At 45.8% G+C, this 22,198-nt stretch overlaps 1 protein-coding gene across 6 annotated transcripts in view; it reads right to left on the bottom strand.

Annotated features, from left to right (window-relative positions):
- Nucleotides 1-13,979, bottom strand: part of LOC130189999 (potassium voltage-gated channel subfamily KQT member 5-like) — a 72,518-nt gene extending 58,539 nt beyond the window's left edge. For all 6 annotated transcript variants that reach the window (XM_056409087.1, XM_056409090.1, XM_056409088.1 and 3 more), the window contains exon 1: nt 13,557-13,979. In XM_056409087.1, the coding sequence (XP_056265062.1) occupies nt 13,557-13,942 (386 nt within the window). In that variant the 5' untranslated portion in view covers nt 13,943-13,979. The remainder of the gene's footprint in view (nt 1-13,556) is intronic.
- Between the last annotated feature and the right edge of the window lie 8,219 nt (nt 13,980-22,198).

The following is a 22,198-nucleotide window of genomic DNA, read 5'->3' as shown; positions in this document are numbered from 1 at the left end:
AACAGCTGAGAACGAGAGTCTGAGGGAGCGACTAGAGACCAGACACAGTCTGCCTGAAGCCCTGGAGCAAGGCAGCAGGCAGCAGGTGGCTGAGGAGGAAGCTGCTCGTCTTCAACATGCAGGAGACACATCAGCATAACCAACATGCAGCTGATTACCTTCATGTATTCATGAGGACACGGGAGGACAGGTGGAACCAGGACACACCTGCACCTTCACAATATATATATATGTATATACATATACATATATATACATATACATATATATATGTATATGTATATACATATATATATACATACATGTCTTAGAACATCTTTTATTTTGGGAGAACATTTCATCCTAAAGCTTCTCGGGTCAAACAAAGCTTCACAAACACGGCGCTCTTCCTCCATGACATGTGATCAGGCTTCTGAACGGACTACTATTAATCTCTGCTCTCTGGCCTATGAGAAGCCCGGCTGGGTAACACGACCCGCGGGCCGCGGTCATCCAGCCTCTATTGTTCCAACGAGCAGCTGTTCTGTGTTCCTGCTCAGCCTGATTCCTAAAATCTACCCCCCCCCTCCTCTGAAAGATACTGTTCTCTCCGCCACACACACATACATACACACACACACACACACACACTTTCTGATTCACATGTTTGTTGGTGTTTTCAGAAATGGAAGTTGGAGGCCATGAAACTTAATTTATTAGGAGATGTTAAGTTAACATATTGCATTTTTTGTCATTTAGAGCTTTTGTTATTAATTTATGTGTCTGGAACATGAAAAAAGCAAAATATTAAACGCTAGTCATGGCTCCATCTAAACATGACAACATCTGACTAGCATGATAGAATTTTTTCGACTTAAGGGGGATGAATAAAAATCAACTTAATAAAAAAAAGAAATTTGTCCCGGGAAAACTGGCACAACGCTTTATTCGAAAGATGCCCTTTGACCTCTGACCTCTGGATGTGTGAATGAAAGGAGGTCATATGGACTCCCACAAGTCTCCACTTTACAGGCAGCATACGAGTGTGTTATTTCTGCCAATTATACAACTAGTGAATTTAAATATGTCTGCCCTAAACATCAGAGTGTAAAGCTGAGCCCAGTCACATGTGTGTGGTAATCCCCAAAGTAGTGATGTCATCACTCTATAAAATGACCTCTAAACTTTATTAGCACCAAACTAGAGACGGTGGACATCCAGGAACGGCTTCAAAGTTAGCAAAAAAAAACTTTACGGTATAATTATATATATATATATATATATATATATATATATATTTACACACATATATATAAACACTACCATTCAAAAGTTTGGGGTCATCCAGACAATTGTGTGTCTTCCATGAAAACTCACTTTTATTTATAAATGAATTGAACATTTCATAGAACATATAGTCAAGACATTGACAAGGTTAGAAATAATTATTAATATTTGAAGTATTAATTTTGTTCTTCAAACTTCAAGCTCAAAGGAAGGCCAGTTGTATAGTTTATATCACCAGCATAACTGTTTTCAGCTGTGCTAACATAATTGCACAAGGGTTTTCTAATCATCCATTAGTCTTCTAAGGCGATTATCAAACACAATGTACCATTAGAACACTGGAGTGATAGTTGATGGAAATGGGCCTCTATACACCTCTGGAGATATTTCATTAGAAACCAGACGTTTCCACCTAGAATAGTCATTTCCCACATTAACAATGTATAGAGGGTATTTTTGATTAATGTTATCTTTATTGAAAAAACAGTGCTTTTCTTTGAAGAATAAAGACATTTCTAAGTGACCCCAAACTTTTGAACAGTAGTGTATATATATATATACACATATATATATATACACATATTTATATATACATTTATATATATACACATATATATACATATGTATATATATCTATAAATACACACACATATATATACACATATATATTATATACATAATATATATATACACATATATATATATAAATATATATATATGTGTATATATGTGTATATTTATGTATATATATATACATACACACATATATATATACGTGTATATATATGTGTGTGTATGTATATATATATACATATATATATAAATATATACATATATATATGTGTATATATATGTGTATATTTATGTATATATATATACATACACACATATATACACACATTAGAATAATGAAGCAGGTTCCATCTTCTCTGTGTAATATTTAAATATTCAGCCTCTCCTGACGCACCTGTCATACGGGTCGATGTGATTTCAGCCTTTATAAATAAAGCTATTTTCTTATATTATGTAATAATAATTATATGACGTACTGCTGCAGCTCTATAGGAGCCGTGTTGATGTACGTCGAGCTCATTGTGACGTTAATATTAATATATATTAACCCCGTCGTGATGTTTGTGGACGAGATTAATTTCACTTTTTACAACTCCTGTTACAAAAGATGCTGAAGTTACGTGTACTCAGCACATTTCCAATCAAACATACGTACACACACAACCATTATGAGAGGCGGAGCTTCTGGAGCTGGAGGCGCTGACTTAACATACACACACATAGACACACACATAGACACACACACATACATACACACGCACCAACAGACACACACACACAGACACAGAGATAGAGACACACACACACATACAGACACACACACAGAGACCCATACACATAAACACACACGCACACATACACGCAACCCTGACAACCCTTTACGACCCCTGACGACCCCTAATGACCCCTGACCCTGACGCTCGTGACTTTGAGTCATAAACACAAACTTTAGGGACTCGTGGCTACAGAAGAATTATATTTAAATATATTTTTATAAAGGGACAGTTGGAGTACTTTGCGTTGCCCTGACCCTTGAGCACTGCCTGGAGATCTCAACACACACAGACTGTTCTCCTGGCTGAGCTGTTGGTTCTGGAGAGTTCCCTCCACTGAGGGCCTCACCGAGCCGCTGTGTCCTCCACTGAGGGCCTCACCGAGCCTCTGTGTCCTCCACTGAGGGCCTCACCGAGCCTCTGTGTCCTCCACTGAGGGCCTCACCGAGCCACTGTGTCCTCCACTGAGGGCCTCACCGAGCCTCTGTGTCCTCCACTGAGGGCCTCACCGAGCCTCTGTGTCCTCCACTGAGGGCCTCACCGAGCCTCTGTGTCCTCCACTGAGGGCCTCACCGAGCCTCTGTGAACTCCACTGAGGGCCTCACCGAGCCTCTGTGAACTCCACTGAGGGCCTCACCGAGCCACTGTGTCCTCCACTGAGGGCCTCAGCGAGCCTCTGTGAACTCCACTGAGGGCCTCACCGAGCCTCTGTGTCCTCCACTGAGGGCCTCACAGAGCCGCTGTGTCCTCCACTGAGAGCCTCACCGAGCCTCTGTGTCCTCCACTGAGGGCCTCACCGAGCCGCTGTGTCCTCCACTGAGGGCCTCACCGAGCCTCTGTGTCCTCCACTGAGGGCCTCACCGAGCCTCTGTGAACTCCACTGAGGGCCTCACCGAGCCTCTGTGTCCTCCACTGAGGGCCTCACCGAGCCTCTGTGTCCTCCACTGAGGGCCTCACCGAGCCTCTGTGTCCTCCACTGAGGGCCTCACCGAGCCGCTGTGTCCTCCACTGAGGGCCTCACCGAGCCTCTGTGTCCTCCACTGAGGGCCTCACCGAGCCGCTGTGTCCTCCACTGAGGGCCTCACCGAGCCTCTGTGTCCTCCACTGAGGGCCTCACCGAGCCTCTGTGTCCTCCACTGAGGGCCTCACCGAGCCTCTGTGTCCTCCACTGAGGGCCTCACCGAGCCGCTGTGCTCCCACACAGACGGGCTGTGAGGAGGATTCATACTCTCCTTTTCTTTCTGCACGTCTGAACGTTAACACAAACACAGGAAGTGCAGAAGCGCGCGTGGAGATGTCAATAAAAGCCAAGGAGCGGTGGTGAATGAGCAGGAGGTCAAACCCATGAGGTCATCACATTGAGGTCAAACCCATTACGTCATCACATGGAGGTCAAACCCATGACGTCATCACATGGAGGTCAAACCCATGAGGTCATCACATTGAGGTCAAACCCATGAGGTCATCACATGGAGGTCAAACCCATGAGGTCATCACATGGAGGCCAAACCCATGAGGTCATCACATTGAGGTCAAACCCATGAGGTTATCACATGGAGGTCAAACCCATGAGGTCATCACATGGAGGTCAAACCCATGAGGTCATCACATGGAGGTCAAACCCATGAGGTCATCACATGGAGGTCAACCCCATGAGGTCATCACATTGAGGTCAAACCCATGAGGTCATCACATGGAGGTCAACCCCATGAGGTCATCACATTGAGGTCAAACCCATGAGGTCATCACATGGAGGCCAAACCCATGAGGTCATCACATTGAGGTCAAACCCATGACGTCATCACATGGAGGTCAAACCCATGAGGTCATCACATTGAGGTCAAACCCATGAGGTCATCACATTGAGGTCAAACCCATGAGGTCATCACATGGAGGTCAAACCCATGAGGTCATCACATTGAGGTCAAACCCATGACGTCATCACATGGAGGCCAAACCCATGAGGTCATCACATTGAGGTCAAACCCATGAGGTCATCACATTGAGGTCAAACCCATGACGTCATCACATTGAGGTCAAACCCATGAGGTCATCACATGGAGGTCAAACCCATGAGGTCATCACATTGAGGTCAAACCCATGAGGTCATCACATGGAGGTCAAACCCATGAGGTCATCACATTGAGGTCAAACCCATGAGGTCATCACATGGAGGTCAAACCCATGAGGTCATCACATTGAGGTCAAACCCATGAGGTCATCACATGGAGGTCAAACCCATGAGGTCATCACATTGAGGTCAACCCCATGAGGTCATCACATGGAGGTCAAACCCATGACGTCATCACATGGAGGTCAACCCCATGAGGTCATCACATGGAGGTCAACCCCATGAGGTCATCACATTGAGGTCAACCCCATGAGGTCATCACATGGAGGTCAAACCCATGAGGTCATCACATTGAGGTCAACCCCATGAGGTCATCACATGGAGGTCAACCCCATGAGGTCATCACATTGAGGTCAAACCCATGACGTCATCACATGGAGGTCAACCCCATGAGGTCATCACATGGAGGTCAAACCCATGACGTCATCACATGGAGGTCAACCCCATGACGTCATCACATGGAGGTCAACCCCATGAGGTCATCACATGGAGGTCAACCCCATGAGGTCATCACATGTCTGCAGACAGGCTGCACACTAAGAGGCTGCCGGGTCCCACAGTGGAGAACATGCAGCTTCTTTACAGGCTTTTTAGGGTTAAATTCAATCGTGTGAACTGCCGAGTGAAACAGGAAGCAGGAAGTAATGATGACATCATCACATGTTCAACTGCCTCTCTGCCTTCAGTCATTCCCCGTTCCTCCGTTTCCTCTTCTTCTCTCCTCACGAGCGTCGAGACACTCAGAGATACAAAATAATTATAGAAAATGAAAGAGAAGAAAGTCCAGCTGAGGGGGCGGGGCTTAGGGCTCTGCACCGCTGTGGGGGGCGGGGCATCGGCTCTGCACAGCTGTCCAGGGAGGTCAGAGAGCCTCCAGCATGTCACCACCACATAGTGACACACACACACACACACACACTGACCAGGCCAGAGCCTTGGAGCCGGCAGCCCCCCCCCCCACATGATGACTGCTGCAGTGTGCAGCCCACGCCTCACTCCAACCAGCCCCAGTGGAGCTATTCCTGGCCCACGAGAGCCTCTTGGTACCGCGGGTCTGTTGGCGTGCGCCGCCGTGTCACTTTTAAGCCGACTTTACACTTTATCTCTTATATTCGTTTTATCACGAGCAAAATGAGCTCGACAGGAAACGAAAAAGGGAGAACGGTCACACTTTGCAGACATAATCCACGGAGTCCTGGAGAGTAATGTGATGTAATGTTGAATTAAAAGAGCTGGAGACCTGCATGAGGTCTCACATCAGGGCCGGACGGAGTCCACTGGTGTCCACAGACCCATCAACACTCGACTGGTCTCAATCCAGAGGCTCTCCTCTCGTGGAGCAGCGGGGGGGTCGGATGGAGCGGTCGACCCCCAGAGGAGCTCCCAGCAACGCAGTCCGTCCATTTTATGATTGAGACGTAACAAAAGATGTAATTGTCCCCGCATTGTTGAGCAATCTCCGGATGCAGCATCCGTTGCCGTGGTAACATGAAAAAAGCACTCGGGGTTCCTCCTGGCACAGAGCAGCACATCGAGAGGCCGGCCGCACAGCGGGCCTCACAGAAACACGGTTATTATCCGTCGTTAGGCCTCAATCTGCCCGGTAACAGTCTCTACCGCTCTACCTCTCTACATCTCTACCTCTCTACATCTCTACACCTCTACATCTATACCTCTCTAGATCTCTACACCTCTACATCTCTACACCTCTACATCCCTACATCTCTACCTCTCTACACCTCTACATCTCTACATCTCTACCTCTCTACACCTCTACACCTCTACCTCTCTACCTCTCTACATCCCTACATCTCTACCTCTCTACACCTCTACATCTCTACCTCTCTACATCTCTACATCTCTACCTCTCTACATCTCTACACCTCTACATCTCTACATCTCTATACCTCTACATCTCTACATCTCTACACCTCTACATCTCTACACCTCTACATCTCTACATCTCTACACCTCTACCTCTCTACACCTCTACACCTCTACATCTCTACCTCTCTACATCTCTACCTCTCTACATCTCTACATCTCTACACCTCTACATCTCTACATCTCTATACCTCTACATCTCTACATCTCTACACCTCTACATCTCTACATCTCTATACCTCTACATCTCTACACCTCTACATCTCTACATCTCTACACCTCTACATCTCTACACCTCTACCTCTCTACACCTCTACATCTCTACCTCTCTACACCTCTACATCTCTACCTCTACATCTCTACCTCTCTACATCTCTACATCTCTACCTCTCTACATCTCTACATCTCTACCTCTACATCTCTACCCTCTACATCTCTACATCTCTACCTCTCTACCTCTCTACATCTCTACCTCTCTACATCTCTACATCTCTACCTCTACATCTCTACATCTCCACCTCTACCTCTCTACATCTCTACCTCTCTACATCTCTACCTCTCTACACCTCTACATCTCTACATCTCTACCTCTCTACATCTCTACATCTCTACCTCTCTACATCTCTACATCTCTACATCTCTACATCTCTACCTCTCTACCTCTCTACATCTCTACCTCTCTACATCTCTACATCTCTACCTCTCTACATCTCTACATCTCTACATCTCTACCTCTACATCTCTACATCTCTACACCTCTACATCTCTACATCTCTACACCTCTACATCTCACATCTCTACCTCTCTCATCTCTACATCTCTCCCTCTACATCTCTACCCTCTACATCTCTCCACTCTACATCTCTACATCTCTACACCTCTACATCTCTACACCTCTACATCTCTACACCTCTACATCTCTACATCTCTACACCTCTACATCTCTACACCTCTACCTCTCTACACCTCTACATCTCTACCTCTAGATCTCTACACCTCTACACCTCTACATCTCTACAGCTCTACATCTCTACCTCTACATCTCTACATCTCCACCTCTCTACATCTCCACCTCCACCTCTCTACACCTCTCTACATCTCCACCTCTCTACATCTACATCTCCACCTCTCTACATCTCCACCTCTCTACATCTACATCTCCACCTCCTACACCTCTACATCTCCACCTCTCTACATCTACATCTCCACCTCTCTACATCTCTACATCTCTACATCTCTACATCTCTACCTCTCTACATCTCTACCTCTCTACATCTCTACACCTCTACATCTCTACACCTCTACATCTCTACATCTCTACCCTCTACATCTCTACATCTCTCCCCTCTACATCTCTCTACATCTCTACCCTCTACATCTCTCCCCTCTACATCTCTACCCTCTAACCCTCTACATCTCTACCCTCTACATCTCTACATCTCTACCCTCTACATCTCTACATCTCTACCTCTCTACATCTCTACATCTCTACATCTCTACACCTCTACATCTCTACACCTCTACATCTCTACACCTCTACATCTCTACACCTCTACATCTCTACATCTCTACATCTCTACACCTCTACATCTCTACACCTCTACATCTCTACACCTCTACACCTCTCTACATCTCTACATCTCTACATCTCTACATCTCTACATCTCTACACCTCTACACCTCTACATCTCTACACCTCTACATCTCTACCTCTCTACATCTCTACACCTCTACATCTCTACCTCTACATCTCTACACCTCTACATCTCTACATCTCTACATCTCTACATCTCTACATCTCTACACCTCTACATCTCTACATCTCTACACCTCTACATCTCTACATCTCTACATCTCTACATCTCTACACCTCTACCTCTACATCTCTACCTCTCTACATCTCTACCTCTCTACATCTCTACCTCTCTACATCTCTACCTCTCTACATCTCTACCTCTCTACACCTCTACATCTCTACATCTCTACCTCTCTACATCTCTACACCTCTACACCTCTACATCTCTACACCTCTACATCTCTACACCTCTGCCTCTCTACCTCTCTACATCTCTACACCTCTACATCTCTATACCTCTACATCTCTACCTACATCTCTACACTCTACCTCTACACCTCTACATCTCTACATCTCTACATCTCTACCTCTACATCTCTACATCTCTACACCTCTACCTCTCTACACATCTCTACATCTCTACCTCTACATCTACATCTCTACATCTCTACATCCTCTACACTCTACCTCTCTACATCTCCACCTCTCTACATCTCCACCTCCACCTCTCTACACCTCTCTACATCTACATCTCTACACTCTACCTCTACATCTCTACACCTACATCTCTACCTCTCTACATCTCTACCTCTCTACACCTCTACATCTCTACCTCTCTACATCTCTATACCTCTACATCTCTACACCTCTACATCTCTACATCTCTACACCTCTACATCTCTATACCTCTACATCTCTACACCTCTACATCTCTATACCTCTACATCTCTACACCTCTACATCTCTACATCTCTACACCTCTACATCTCGGCGTCGTTAGGCTCACATTGTTTTATTCAGTTCAGTTAGAAACCGTCTCCAGAAATCGAAAGAATAAAAAATACAAGAAATAACTATTGTCATCTCTCTATTATTTGCATTCATACATATTATTATTATTATTATATGTGTTTCCACAGAATGTTTTATTTGACCTGAACTAGTTCATCTTTATCTCAGTGGTCTCACTGTGACCCTGAGATGACGTCTCTCATGTTATCACAGCCTGAAAGAAGCTACAGAGCAACATCTTTATGAACTGTTGGAAACAATGGAAATGAAACATATCAGGGTCAGAAATGCGATAACTGGACTATAAACGATCCTTCAAAATAAGATACATCCCAGCTCTGGGACTCCAAACAGCGTCGGTAGTCATTCAGACGTCTACGAAACATTTTATTGTGTCTGGCTTCGGTTGCCCGACGTTGTCTACCCACCGGCGTCCTTTACTGCCGCCTGTAAAGTCAAGTCCTCCTCACAATAAAGAGCCGATAGATATTTAACAAGTGAGAGTCGTGGTGCATGGCACCAGGAGGTGGAGGAGGAGGTGGAGGAACACCTTCCCCTGCCCCCCGAAACATTCTGCCAGGATAAGAGCTCGTTAATCCAGAGGTGAGCTGAATGGCAGCTCTGTGCATGGGTGTGTGTGTGTGTGTGTGTGTGTGTGTGTGTGTGTGTGTGTGTGTGTGTGTGTGTGTGTGTGTGTGTGTGTGCAGGCAGGAAGGAGGCCAGGTCGGCACAAAGACCGGCTCAGTGCTGCTGCTGCCACACGTTGAGACGGGATCAGCAGCGTTGAGCCTGTAGTTCACTCAGGAGCAAGACATTAACATATTAGCATTTAGTTAGCTGTGGATTTTCAGAATAAAGGTCATGCGGGGTAAGTGGGGCAGCAGGATCTCAATGGAGGGGATAAGGCTCGCAGAACCACATTCAAACACATTTTTATAGAACAGTTCTTTGGTTCCCTCATGAAGTTTACTCTGTTGTTCTTTATTTAGTCATTTCTGTCACCATTCCATGTATTTACCTGGATGCTGTAGAGCAGAAGCTATATGAATAAAGTTATGATTATTAAGAGTTTTCCTTCTTAGACACTCACATTACATTCCTCGCTGGCTTGTATTTTTTTTAATTTATTCTCCCACAAGCTGACCCAGAATTCTTTTGAGTTAAATTTTTTTCTCCCGATGTGTTCCCTATGTGTCAGGAGGAGTCAGGTGGTGATAGGAAGTGATAGGAGGAGTCAGGAGGAGTCAGGTGGTGATAGGAGGTGATAGGAGGAGTCAGGTGGTGATAGGAGGTGATAGGAGGAGTCAGGAGGTGTCAGCAGGAGTCAGGAGGAGTCAGGAGGAGTCAGGAGGAGTCAGGAGGTGATAGGAGGAGTCAGGAGGAGTCAGGAGGAGTCAGGAGGTGATAGGAGGAGTCAGGAGGAGTCAGGCGGTGTCAGGAGGAGTCAGGTGGTGATAGGAGGTGATAGGAGGAGTCAGGCGGTGTCAGGAGGAGTCAGGTGGTGATAGGAGGAGTCAGGAGGAGTCAGGAGGAGTCAGGAGGAGTCAGGAGGTGTCAGGAGGAGTCAGGAGGAGTCAGGAGGTGATAGGAGGAGTCAGGAGGAGTCAGGAGGAGTCAGGAGGAGTCAGGAGGTGATAGGAGGTGATAGGAGAAGTCAGGAGGAGTCAGGAGGTGATAGGAGGAGATAGGAAGTGATAGGAGGTGATAGGAGGAGTCAGGAGGAGTCAGCAGGTGATAGTAGGTGATAGGAGGAGTCAGGAGGAGTCAGCAGGTGATAGTAGGTGATAGGAGGAGTCAGGAGGAGTCAGGAGGTGTCAGGAGATGTCAGGAGGAGTCAGGAGGAGTCAGGAGGTGATAGGAGGAGTCAGGAGGAGTCAGGAGGTGATAGGAGGAGTCAGGAGGAGTCAGGAGGTGTCAGGAGGAGTCAGGAGGTGATAGGAGGAGTCAGGAGGAGTCAGCAGGTGATAGTAGGTGATAGGAGGAGTCAGGAGGAGTCAGGAGGAGTCAGGAGGAGTCAGGAGGAGTCAGGAGGTCTGCAGGCGGCTCGTTGAAACACGTCTGAGCTCTAAATGTTGCAACACGTGTAAAAAGTACAACAACTGCAGAGTCGACGGAGCTCTGAGGCCTTTGATGTAACAACGAGTTCTGGTCCGTTACCACGGAGACACATTCAAGGCCGTCGCGGCCTCCATCACGGGCGCCACGGCGACGCCGAGTGGGAGGTCACTCCCCCGCCTCCAAAGAACATCATTCAACACATCGGCCACCACCGCTGAGCGCTCACCTGGAGAGGAAGCAGGCCGCGAGGACGCTCAAGAGGACGCTCAAGAGGACGCTCAAGAGGACTCTCAAGAGGACGCTCAAGAGGACGCCAAGAGGACTCTCAAGAGGACGCTCAAGAGGACGCCAAGAGGACGCTCAAGAGGACGCCAAGAGGACGCTCAAGAGGACTCTCAAGAGGACGCTCAAGAGGACGCTCAAGAGGACTCTCAAGAGGACGCTCAAGAGGACGCCAAGAGGACTCTCAAGAGGACGCTCAAGAGGACGTTCAAGAGGACTCTCCAGAGGATGCTCCTGAGGACGCTCAAGAGGACGCTCAAGAGGACGCTCCTGAGGACGCTCAAGAGGACGCTCAAGAGGACTCTCAAGAGGACGCTCCTGAGGACGCTCAAGAGGACTCTCAAGAGGACGCTCAAGAGGACGCCAAGAGGACGCTCAAGAGGACGCCAAGAGGACGCTCAAGAGGACGCCAAGAGGACGCTCAAGAGGACGCTCAAGAGGACGCTCAAGAGGACTCTCAAGAGGACGCTCAAGAGGACGCCAAGAGGACGCTCAAGAGGACGCTCAAGAGGATGCTCAAGAGGACGCTCAAGAGGACGCCAAGAGGATGCTCAAGAGGACGCTCAAGAGGACGCTCCTGAGGACGCTCAAGAGGACGCTCAAGAGGACGCTCAAGAGGACGCTCCTGAGGACGCTCAAGAGGACTCTCAAGAGGACGCTCAAGAGGACGCTCCAGATGACGCTCAAGAGGACGCTCAAGAGGACTCTCAAGAGGACGCTCAAGAGGACCCTCCAGAGGACTCTCAAGAGGACGCTCAAGAGGACGCTCCTGAGGACGCTCAAGAGGACGCTCAAGAGGACGCTCAAGAGGACTCTCAAGAGGACGCTCAAGAGGACTCTCAAGAGGACGCTCCAGAGGACGCTCAAGAGGACTCTCCAGAGGACGCTCCTGAGGACGCTCAAGAGGACGCTCAAGAGGACACTCCATCCTCCTGTAGTCATGAGAGAGCGGTTAATAGAAATGAAATACTAGATACCAGCGTCAGAAACACACGAGGGCAAAACGGCCCCCAAGAAATATAGTTTTGCCCCTGATATCACGAGGAGGGGCAGATAATGTCCCCACCATTACTCCAATAAGTATGAACTCACTAATAGACTTATTATATCCAGGGTTGAATGTTAGTTCACAAGTTTAAAAAGGTGCCCCTAATTTCTCGTTAAATGCCCCTGGATTTCAGTCAGTGGGGGACAAAATTGCCTCCTAAAAAATATGTAATTTTCCTCCCCTGCAAGACACCATCTCAAACAGGACAGTGTGGACACATTTAATTTAAAGAATATCCTCATGTACATTAAACGAGTTTCCAAATGTATCCTAGAAGCTGGAGATACGTCACGTGACTCAAGATGCAGAGCAGCTCAGATGTAGAGCGGTTTATCAGGTAGAAATCTGTTTCACAAACTCCTCCAAATGCTGGCCCCTGATTGGTCAGATATAAAACCACCTGAGTGATTTAGTCCAGTTGTGTGAACTGGAGGCCGTCTCACACCTCTGACAGCTGAACACACACACACACACACACACACACACACACACACACACACACACACACACACACACACACACACACACACACACACACACACACACACACTGCTCTAGGCACCATGCCTCTCCACTGCCTTCCTCTCAGAGATGCCACAAAGCTGCACATGAGGAATATATTCTAGTGGAACTGCACTAAACTCAGAGTTGAGTGTTTTATCATTTACTGCAACAACAAAGACAGAAAGGGGATTGTTGTTAAAGCTGAGAACCGTCCTGCGGCGCAGAGACCCCGAACCGGAGGCCCGTTACTCACGGCGCGCATCTCCCGCCGGGTCACGTGACACATGTCGGCCATCATGCGCACAAACAGGTCAAGTAAGGATTCACGTTGCTGTGAAATGAAGCCCGGCTGGAGGCTGCGTGCGCGTCATTATCAGAGCGCAACAGGTGTGCAGCCCCTCACACACACACACACGCACACACACGCGCACACGTGATGGAAGTACTCACACGAAGGCGTGGTAGATGAACGCCCAGGCTCGGGGTCTCTCCAGCACGTTGTACAGGGAGTTCTGGAGCCGCCGGTAGTGCGCGGTCCTCCGGCCGCTCTGCGCGCTGTAGATCAGCGGCTTCCCCAGGAGGCTGAGCCGGGCTCCCCGCTTCCCGCGCAGGCTCTCCGACCCGCCGGCGGCGGCACCTGCCGACAGCAGCCCGTCCCCCGCGGTGCTCATCGTCTTCCGCCCGGACTCGACATCTTTCAGGCCGGAGCCCTCGGCGCGGTGGCCCGGCGACGTCCTCATCCAGAGCCCGGTGCCGCCGCCTTCGTCTCCGCTGTGGTTGCGGGGCATGGCATCACCGAGGCGGGCATCCACAGTGCGGAGGGGCTCGTGGAGCATGCGTTGTTGGTGAGAAGCTGCGTAACCCGGAGTGACAATAGCGCACACGTGCGCGGCGCAGTGTGATAGGCGCGGGGGGACACACCTCTCTCCGACCGCCCTCTTTCCTCCGCAGCCACTGACACCGCCGCGCGTAAAGGTGCCCAATGTGCCCAAATGAGAAGCGATAGAGTGCAGTGTGGCGTGTGTGCGCGCAGCTCTCCTTCCTTATGCGCGTTTCCGCCTGTTGCTTCGATACAGAGCTGCGCGTGCACGGAAGAAGCAGATACAGTTTGATTTTAATCTCCACCAGAATTTAAGAATAAACCTTTTTTAACGTGGCGGTGTTGCGCCAAGGCACCAATCACTCATTCATGTCATTTACTGTCCCCATAAAGTGAGAGAGCCTCTCCAGGTGACATGATGTTTCCACGGAACATCTCCGTGTTGCGTAATTACCCACATGTTCCATCAAAGCCTCGCGCGCGTGCACGCACAGAGCTGCTACGAGCAACACGTTTGAGATGCACGTGTATGAAGTCTCGTGGATCAGCTGTAATATTAACTATATTATAACTGATGCACAGTGGAGATGTATGACGCGTGAGATTAAATAGGTCAAGAAGTTCAATCAAGTGTTAAAAGTCCCGACCTTCCATAAATGTGAGGTCAGTTCTGGCTGCGCGCGCACGCGGAGGCGACTCAGGCTACAGAAAACAGCTCAACTTCAGCGAAGTTAGTGGGCAACATGACGTGTGAGACGGAAGTGTGTGTTCTCATATTGAGAAGACGCGACCATCACTGACTGCACGACTTCCATCTAAACTCCGCCCCCTGCTGGTGGCGGCGGCACGGTGCAGCTCCGGGAGGCGACTCCTCTCTGGAGACCTTCTGGGCTGCTGACGTCACAGGGGACGAAGGTGGTACTGGTGACCTCGGACATGTGGTCATTGGTTTCCTCCTCAAACACTGCGACATGTGCTGCGTTACAGTGAAATAGAAATAACAATTACAATCTGATGCCCCAGATAACTCGATTTAAAAATGTTAGTGGAAAACCCAAAGATACCAAACACGTCTGGTGAGAGATGTAGTCTCGGACTTCTTTACCTTGCAAATAAAAATTATAATAATATATAATATAATAATAATTATATAATTATAATATTTCTGTTGATGAAGTTATAAAATAACAGATGACCCCCTCAGTGACCTCTGACCCCCTCAGTGACCTCTGACCCCCTCAGTGACCGCTGACCCCCTCAGTGACCTCTGACCCCCTCAGTGAGCTGATGAGACGTTGATGTGGTTGAACGCTCTGGAAACAGTGATCTCTTCTTTGAGTTTGGATCGTTTTGTCAATTAAAGTCTTAATTCGTACATTTTCCTCACTGTTAACATGAAATACTCAACGTGGCCACTTTATTAGGTACACATTTAACTTGGTAAAGATGGTGTGTGTCCTCCTTTGAGCCTCGATAGGGGAGAACATCAGAAACACGAGAGGAGAAACTCGTGTGTCGACCTGAGAGACGGAGCTGAGGGCAGAGCCACTATGAGGCCACTGTGAGGATGAGGTCACCATGAGGATGAGGTCACCGTGAGGATGAGGTCACCGTGAGGCCACCTTGAGGTCACCATGAGGTCACCATGAGGCCACCATGAGGATGAGGTCACCATGAGGATGAGGTCACAGTGAGGCCACCTTGAGGTCACCATGAGGATGAGGTCACAGTGAGGCCACCTTGAGGTCACCATGAGGTAACCATGAGGCCACCATGAGGATGAGGTCACCATGAGGATGAGGTCACAGTGAGGCCACCTTGAGGTCATCGTGAGGTCACCATGAGGTCACCATGAGGATGAGGCCATCATGAGGTCACCATGAGACCACGGTGAAGTCACCATGAGGCCATCTTGAGGTCACCATGAGGTCACCATGAGATAAGAGACTTTGAACGCATCATTAAGCTGTTTCATTTAACTATTTACATAAAATCTACAAAATATTCTTTAAATATTCGTTTCCATTCCTTTCACGCGGCGACAGGTGACGCTCGTACTCTCTAATTAATAGGAGAATCATTTAGTTTTATCGTGACTTTATTTGTATTTGTTGTTAATTAGTTAAAGGGTACCTGTAGTGAAAGCGAATGTGTAGCCAGATCAAAAGATAATGTGTTTCTAAAGGTTATTCATGCACTGACGGTCCAGTATTCAATAACAATACGTAGTTTAGGCTGTTCAAAGTCCTCAACTCCGACAAGCTTCATTGCACTGGTGCTTGAATATGTCGCGGGTGGTGTGACGTCAAATCGTTGAGAGATCGACAGCCAACGACAGCGGATGTGTTCAGAAACCAATATAAACAACGTCGAGCGCTCGCAAACAAATGCTGAGAACGTGATAATATTATAGAAAACGGGCGAAATATGGACGATGAAAGATTGTCAGATTCAGCAACTGGATACTTGTATGAACCATTAAAAGCAGACTATCCCCATTTAGTTGATTGTGACAGCGATGATAGCGATGATTCTGATGAAGTTGATGCCGACGGACCGCCGGTCCAGATGCTTCACCGTGCGGACCGTGCACGCAAGTCGGCGGACGTTTGGTGCAGTTGTGGGAAATGTGTGCCACAGAAAACAGACAGAGAGTGCATTTGTTGTAAAGAGCACGAACTTATGTCCGATGATATAGTGACATTAGACCTCATCTGCTTTACACAAAAGCGTGAGCTGGATAGCTACATCGCGCATAAGCCAGCGCTGGAGATGTCTTTCATTGATGCAATGATCGGCCGACATGTTCGGGGGCCTGCACCCGAGGGACAACTGTCACATCGGTAAGTTTGCCAGTTGTTTCATGTAGGCTAATTTGTGTGATTATTACTAATATTCTGAATATTGTAGCGACCCTGGGTCAGGAACACTACGAGACGTAGATGGCTTATAGGGTGTTTATTCAAGGAACATAGAACAAGCTCCTGTTGGCCGTAGCCGACGCCAAAACCACAGCAAAACGCCGTGAAAACCTCCAAACCAGCTTCACGTCTGCTCCGGTCATAGCTCTGCCCCGAACGAGTCATAACACAACAACACACAACAACAACATCACTCGCCGTCCAATCACAGACACGCCTCACAGCTACCAGCTCGTGAGACGTTCACTTTCATCCGGAACATAACATTTATAACATAACATTCCCTCAGTCCGTTACAATATATTCACCTTTATTCTCCCATAAGCGAGAGGCCTAACATTTGCCTGCATACTATCGCCCATGATTATGATGATCCTTTAGCATAGACTAAGAAGCCCATACTTTATATAGCGGTCTCAGTAGGCCGCGGTATATCGAATAAGGCCGCGTCCGCTGCCCGTGTATCGTGGCATTAGCAGTATCTCCATTGATTTTGACCATATAGATTGTGTAATTCTTCAACTTGGTCCGGGCCTGATATCCCAACATTTCGGCCTGCATGTTTCTCTCATAGCAATCTGGATCGACGTGATCTTCACATACCACGGAGTTTCTGCTGAATGTAAATGTTTTTAAAATATGCCCGGTTCCTAAATTGTGCAGCCACTTCTTCGCGAGCACCTTCTTTTCCTCTGTAATAGGTTTGGGCACGCAAAATAACTTTTTAGTCTTGTGAGTCCGTTTATTATTTAGACAACCGAACGCCTTGCACTGCGCCATTTGGCGTGAACTCCAGACGTGAACTGGTTTGAGGCCACCGATCTATCCCAAGAAGCAACGCGTGTAGAAGTGGCTCCGGATTGGCTGAATTCCTTTCAACGACTCTACGTCATAGTGACCTCTGACATGAGTAAATAACTGGCAAGATGTCTGCGCACTGAAGCGTTCACGGACTCGGAATGTTGACAAAGAAATGTAAAGCCTCGGGCTATGCGTGACTTGTTGACAATAGCGGCAGGGAAAATATGATTTATTTGATGCGCCTAATGGATGTAGCACGTTGTTGTTTTGGGCTACAGGTACCCTTTAAAGGTGTGAACAGAAGACGAATAGTTTAGTAGTTTAGATCAAAATAATGAAAATCACACATTTCTACACACTGTGACTCATTTAAAGAATAAAGATATTTACTTTTTAAATGTGAGTGAAACCTGTAAATAATAAAATCTTAATAGTATTAATTTGTTTGGCTTATTTGTATTGTTTAGTGTTATGATGTAAAAGTGAATCTGAGGTGCAGATCTTGTTATAATTTGGAGTGTTTCCTGTTTTGTTTTGAAGTCCCTGTCTTTTTTTTTTTTTTTTTATTCTCTTTTTATTCAGCTTTTCACATGTTTGCAATCATAGACAATACAGTGTACTCTGTACGCCTTCTGTAGTTAACCGTCAGATCACATTTAAATATTTTTGGGTAATACAGAGGCAGGCCTCACTGACCTTCAAGTAAACATGCTATAGCATAAAAACACACACAAAATAAAAAAATGAAAAAAAAACACACAAAATTATGGGGTGAACCTGAAACTTATTCAAACAAGGGGGGTATTGAAATATAAAAAAAAAATATATATATATATATATATATATATATAAATAAAGAGTCCCTTCTAGACAAATGATGGTCGTATTGGTGTAACATAAATTATCCATTTTTCCCATCTAGACAAAAAGACTCCCTGTTGCAGTCTCAAAGCAAAGGTTATCCTCTCCATCTTAAAAATGTCATACACATCCAAAGTAGGTTTTCCTGGTTTTAACCACATTCTGGTGATTGCCTTCTTGCAAGCAGCACTCAGGATTCTAAACAGATATCTGTCTTTAGAGGAAAACATTTCTAGTGGTAAAACACCCAAATATAACGTTTCGAATTTAAATGAAATATCCACCCGAAAAACTTTTTCTAACACTCCATGAACCTGCTGCCAGAAAGGATTCAAAGATGTGCAAGACCAGAATATATGGAAATGGTTTGCCATAATGCATCCACACTGTCGCCAGCATGCAGAGGAATTAGTGTAATGTCTCTTCTGAGCTGGAGTAATGAAAAACCTTATGAGGTTTTTCCAACAAAACTCTCGCCATAAAGTTGAACTTGACGTTTTCCATTGCATCTCACATAAATTCTCCCAGTCTTCTTCCTCCAGAACTAAATTTCCTTCCCTTTCCCATTTTTGTTTTACATACAGCGAGTTACCTTTTGTTTCTTGTAAACTCCTATAGATTTTTGAAACAGCTTTCTTGTTGGAGCCCTCAAGATAGGCATCTTTAAAAACTTTTAACAAAGTGTTATCCCAGTGCACTTGTATGCTCTCCCTCTGTATTTTATCAATGTAATGTCGAACTTGAAGGAACCTGTAGAAATCATCACTTTTCAGATCAAACTGCCCCTTCAGATTCTGAAAGCTGTTCATGGACCCCTTGTGAAGAAATGTGCAGTAGGCTGTCAGGCCTTTTGAAGACCAACACTTGAATCTTGCATCCCATCTTCCAGGTAGAAATTCTGGATCATACACACACCATCTTAAAACCTTTACAGCCTCCCTCAAGTGTTTTTGAGTTACCAGTCTATTCCACACCTTAAGCGACAGACAGATCCATGGGTTTTTCAGTTTGATTAGTTTATTCATCAAGACCTTATCCCCAATCGCAGCTTGAATTGGAAATTCCTCTGATATAGCACTCTCCATCTCCTTCCACCTAGCAACGTACTTTGGATTGCACCAGCATATTAATGGTCTCAATTGAGCCGCAATATAGTAATCCTTTAAACATGGGAGTGCGACACCACCCTTGTTTTTAGCCAATTGTAGACTCTGATATTTAAATCTTGGCTTTCGTCCCTGCCAAATGTACCTTGAGATAAGTTTATCCCATTCCTGAAATTGTTGGTCAGATAGTTCCAGTGGAAGGGACTGGAAGAGATACAGCAGTCTCGGCAAAATAACCATTTTAACCGATTCAATGCGTGAAATAAAACTGAGAAAAGGAACAAGGTCCCATCTCCTTATGTCTTCCCTAATTTTTTGGTTCAAAGGTAGATAATTAAGTAAAAAAAGTTTTGTCAAATCTATTGGAATATTTACTCCCAAGTACTTAATGGATTCAGCATCCCACCCAAATGTATAGTTTTTCTTCATATTTACTGAAGGGCAGTACTTAAAACTCAGAATTTGTGTCTTCAAAACATTCAATTTATATCCAGAGAAGGATCCATATTGTTCTAAAGTTGAAAATAACTGGACCAGAGATTGTTCTGGACTGGATAGATACACCAATATGTCATCAGCAAAAAAAGAGATCTTTTGCTCCACCCCATTCATTACTATTCCCTTGATACTGTTATTTTGAATAATCCACTGGCTCAGAGGTTCGATAAAGATCGCAAACAAGAGAGGGCTAATTGGACAGCCCTGTCTCGTTCCCCGCTCCAATGGAAAGGAATTTGAAACGGCTCCATTAATTTTGATTCTCGCCCTGGGTCTATCGTATAAAGCCTGTATAGTTTTTATAAAGCTACTGTGAAATCCAAATATGTCTAAAATTCTAAACAGGAAGGTCCAATTTACACAATCAAATGCTTTTTCTGCATCTAACCCAACTAATACTGCTTCCAAATTACTTTCAGTTATATGGTTAATTATATGTAGTGACCTTCTGATACTATCATGGGTTTGTCTTTCTTGTACAAATCCTGTCTGATCAAGGCTAATAATTTGTGGTAATAATCCCTCTATTCGTTTGGCTAGTATATGGGTAAAGATTTTGTAATCCTGGTTCAACACGCTAATTGGCCTAAAATTACTGCATTCAGTTTTATCCTTTCCCTCTTTTGGAATAAGGATATGACTGCCTCCTTCCAGGAGGGCGGGATAATGTTCTCCTTAAGTACCCAGTTAAAGGTAGACTGCAACATAGATACCAATGACCCTTCCATCACCTTGTACCATTCCGAGGGAAACCCGTCTGGGCCTGGGGCCTTATTTGATTTAAGATGTGCTATAGCTAAGCTAATTTCTTTCTCTGTTATTTCAACTACCATCTGACTTCCCTGCTCACTAGTCAGTTTAGGCAGATGTACCCTTGAAGAAAGCCTCCATTTTCTCCCCATCAATTTGAGGTTGGGAGTATAGCTTTCGATAATATCCTTCAAAACAATTTTGTATTTCTTTTAGTTTATACTGTATGGAATTAGTAATAGGATTTCTAATTTTATTAATTGAATTCTCTGCTTGTTGTTTTTTCAGCCTATAGGCTAATAATTTACTGGCTTTTCCTCCTCCTTCATAGTATTTCTGTTTGGTGAAAATTAACTTTTTGTATATCTTTAGTGTAAATCTCATTTATTTCATTCCTTTTCTTTTGGAGCAATCCTCTTATTGTCTGATCATTTGAATCTTTATGATTTTGTTCCAATTGTTTTAATTCTCCTTGTAACTCATCTAACTCTTTTTGCTTGGCTCTTTTAAAGCGAGCACTGTATCCAATTATCTGCCCTCGAAGCACAGCTTTACATGCGTCCCACAGTATTGGAGGGGAAACTTCACCATTATCATTTTGTTCCAAGTACTCAGTGATATCCTTCTTCATTTGGTCCCTCATATTATTCAGTAAATATGTATTTAATCTCCATAACGTGTTTCTTTGATCCTGCTCCAGATTAAATTTTAAATAAATAGGGCAATGATCTGAAAGGTCCATGATCCCCATGTCGCAGTCCCTGTCTTGTTTCCTGTTTGCCTGTGCTTCGTTCCCTGTGCTTGTCTATTTCGTTCCTGATTGTCCCCAGCCACGCCCTGATTGTTTCCACCTGTGTCTCCACCTGTGTCTCGTTTCCCCAGTGTATTTAGCCTGTGTCCTTCTGCTTGTTCGGTGTCTGGTCGTTTTTGTTCCTGTCTGGTTCTTGTCCCTGTTCTTGTTGTTTCTCTCCTGTTGCCAGACTGTGGTTCTGCTCAGTGAACAATTAAAGAAACCTTTTTATTTTGAAACTGCCTGCTGCGTTTGGGTCCAAACCTCGCCCTACACAACAGATCTATTCATTCCGTTTATGTTTATTACATTTCTAATACTTCTAATATTTCCGTGTTCTCGTAATAAGACTCTAATGCATCTCCTGGGTTTGGGGAGTCGCTGCTCTGTGAAGCTCAAGGTCGTGTAGAGGCCAAAGAAAATACCAATGTTCCCACACACATGGCAGCGTTTCCCATTTAGAAATAAGTTTTTCACTTCAACTCAACTTAAGGCTGAGAAAGTAAAGCAACAGACGGCGACGAGGCGACGAAGCGAGAGGCCGA

This window comes from Pseudoliparis swirei, chromosome 24 (assembly GCF_029220125.1).
Source record: "Pseudoliparis swirei isolate HS2019 ecotype Mariana Trench chromosome 24, NWPU_hadal_v1, whole genome shotgun sequence".
Classification (NCBI taxonomy): domain Eukaryota; kingdom Metazoa; phylum Chordata; class Actinopteri; order Perciformes; family Liparidae; genus Pseudoliparis; species Pseudoliparis swirei.
This window is presented reverse-complemented; position numbering and strand designations above follow the sequence as displayed.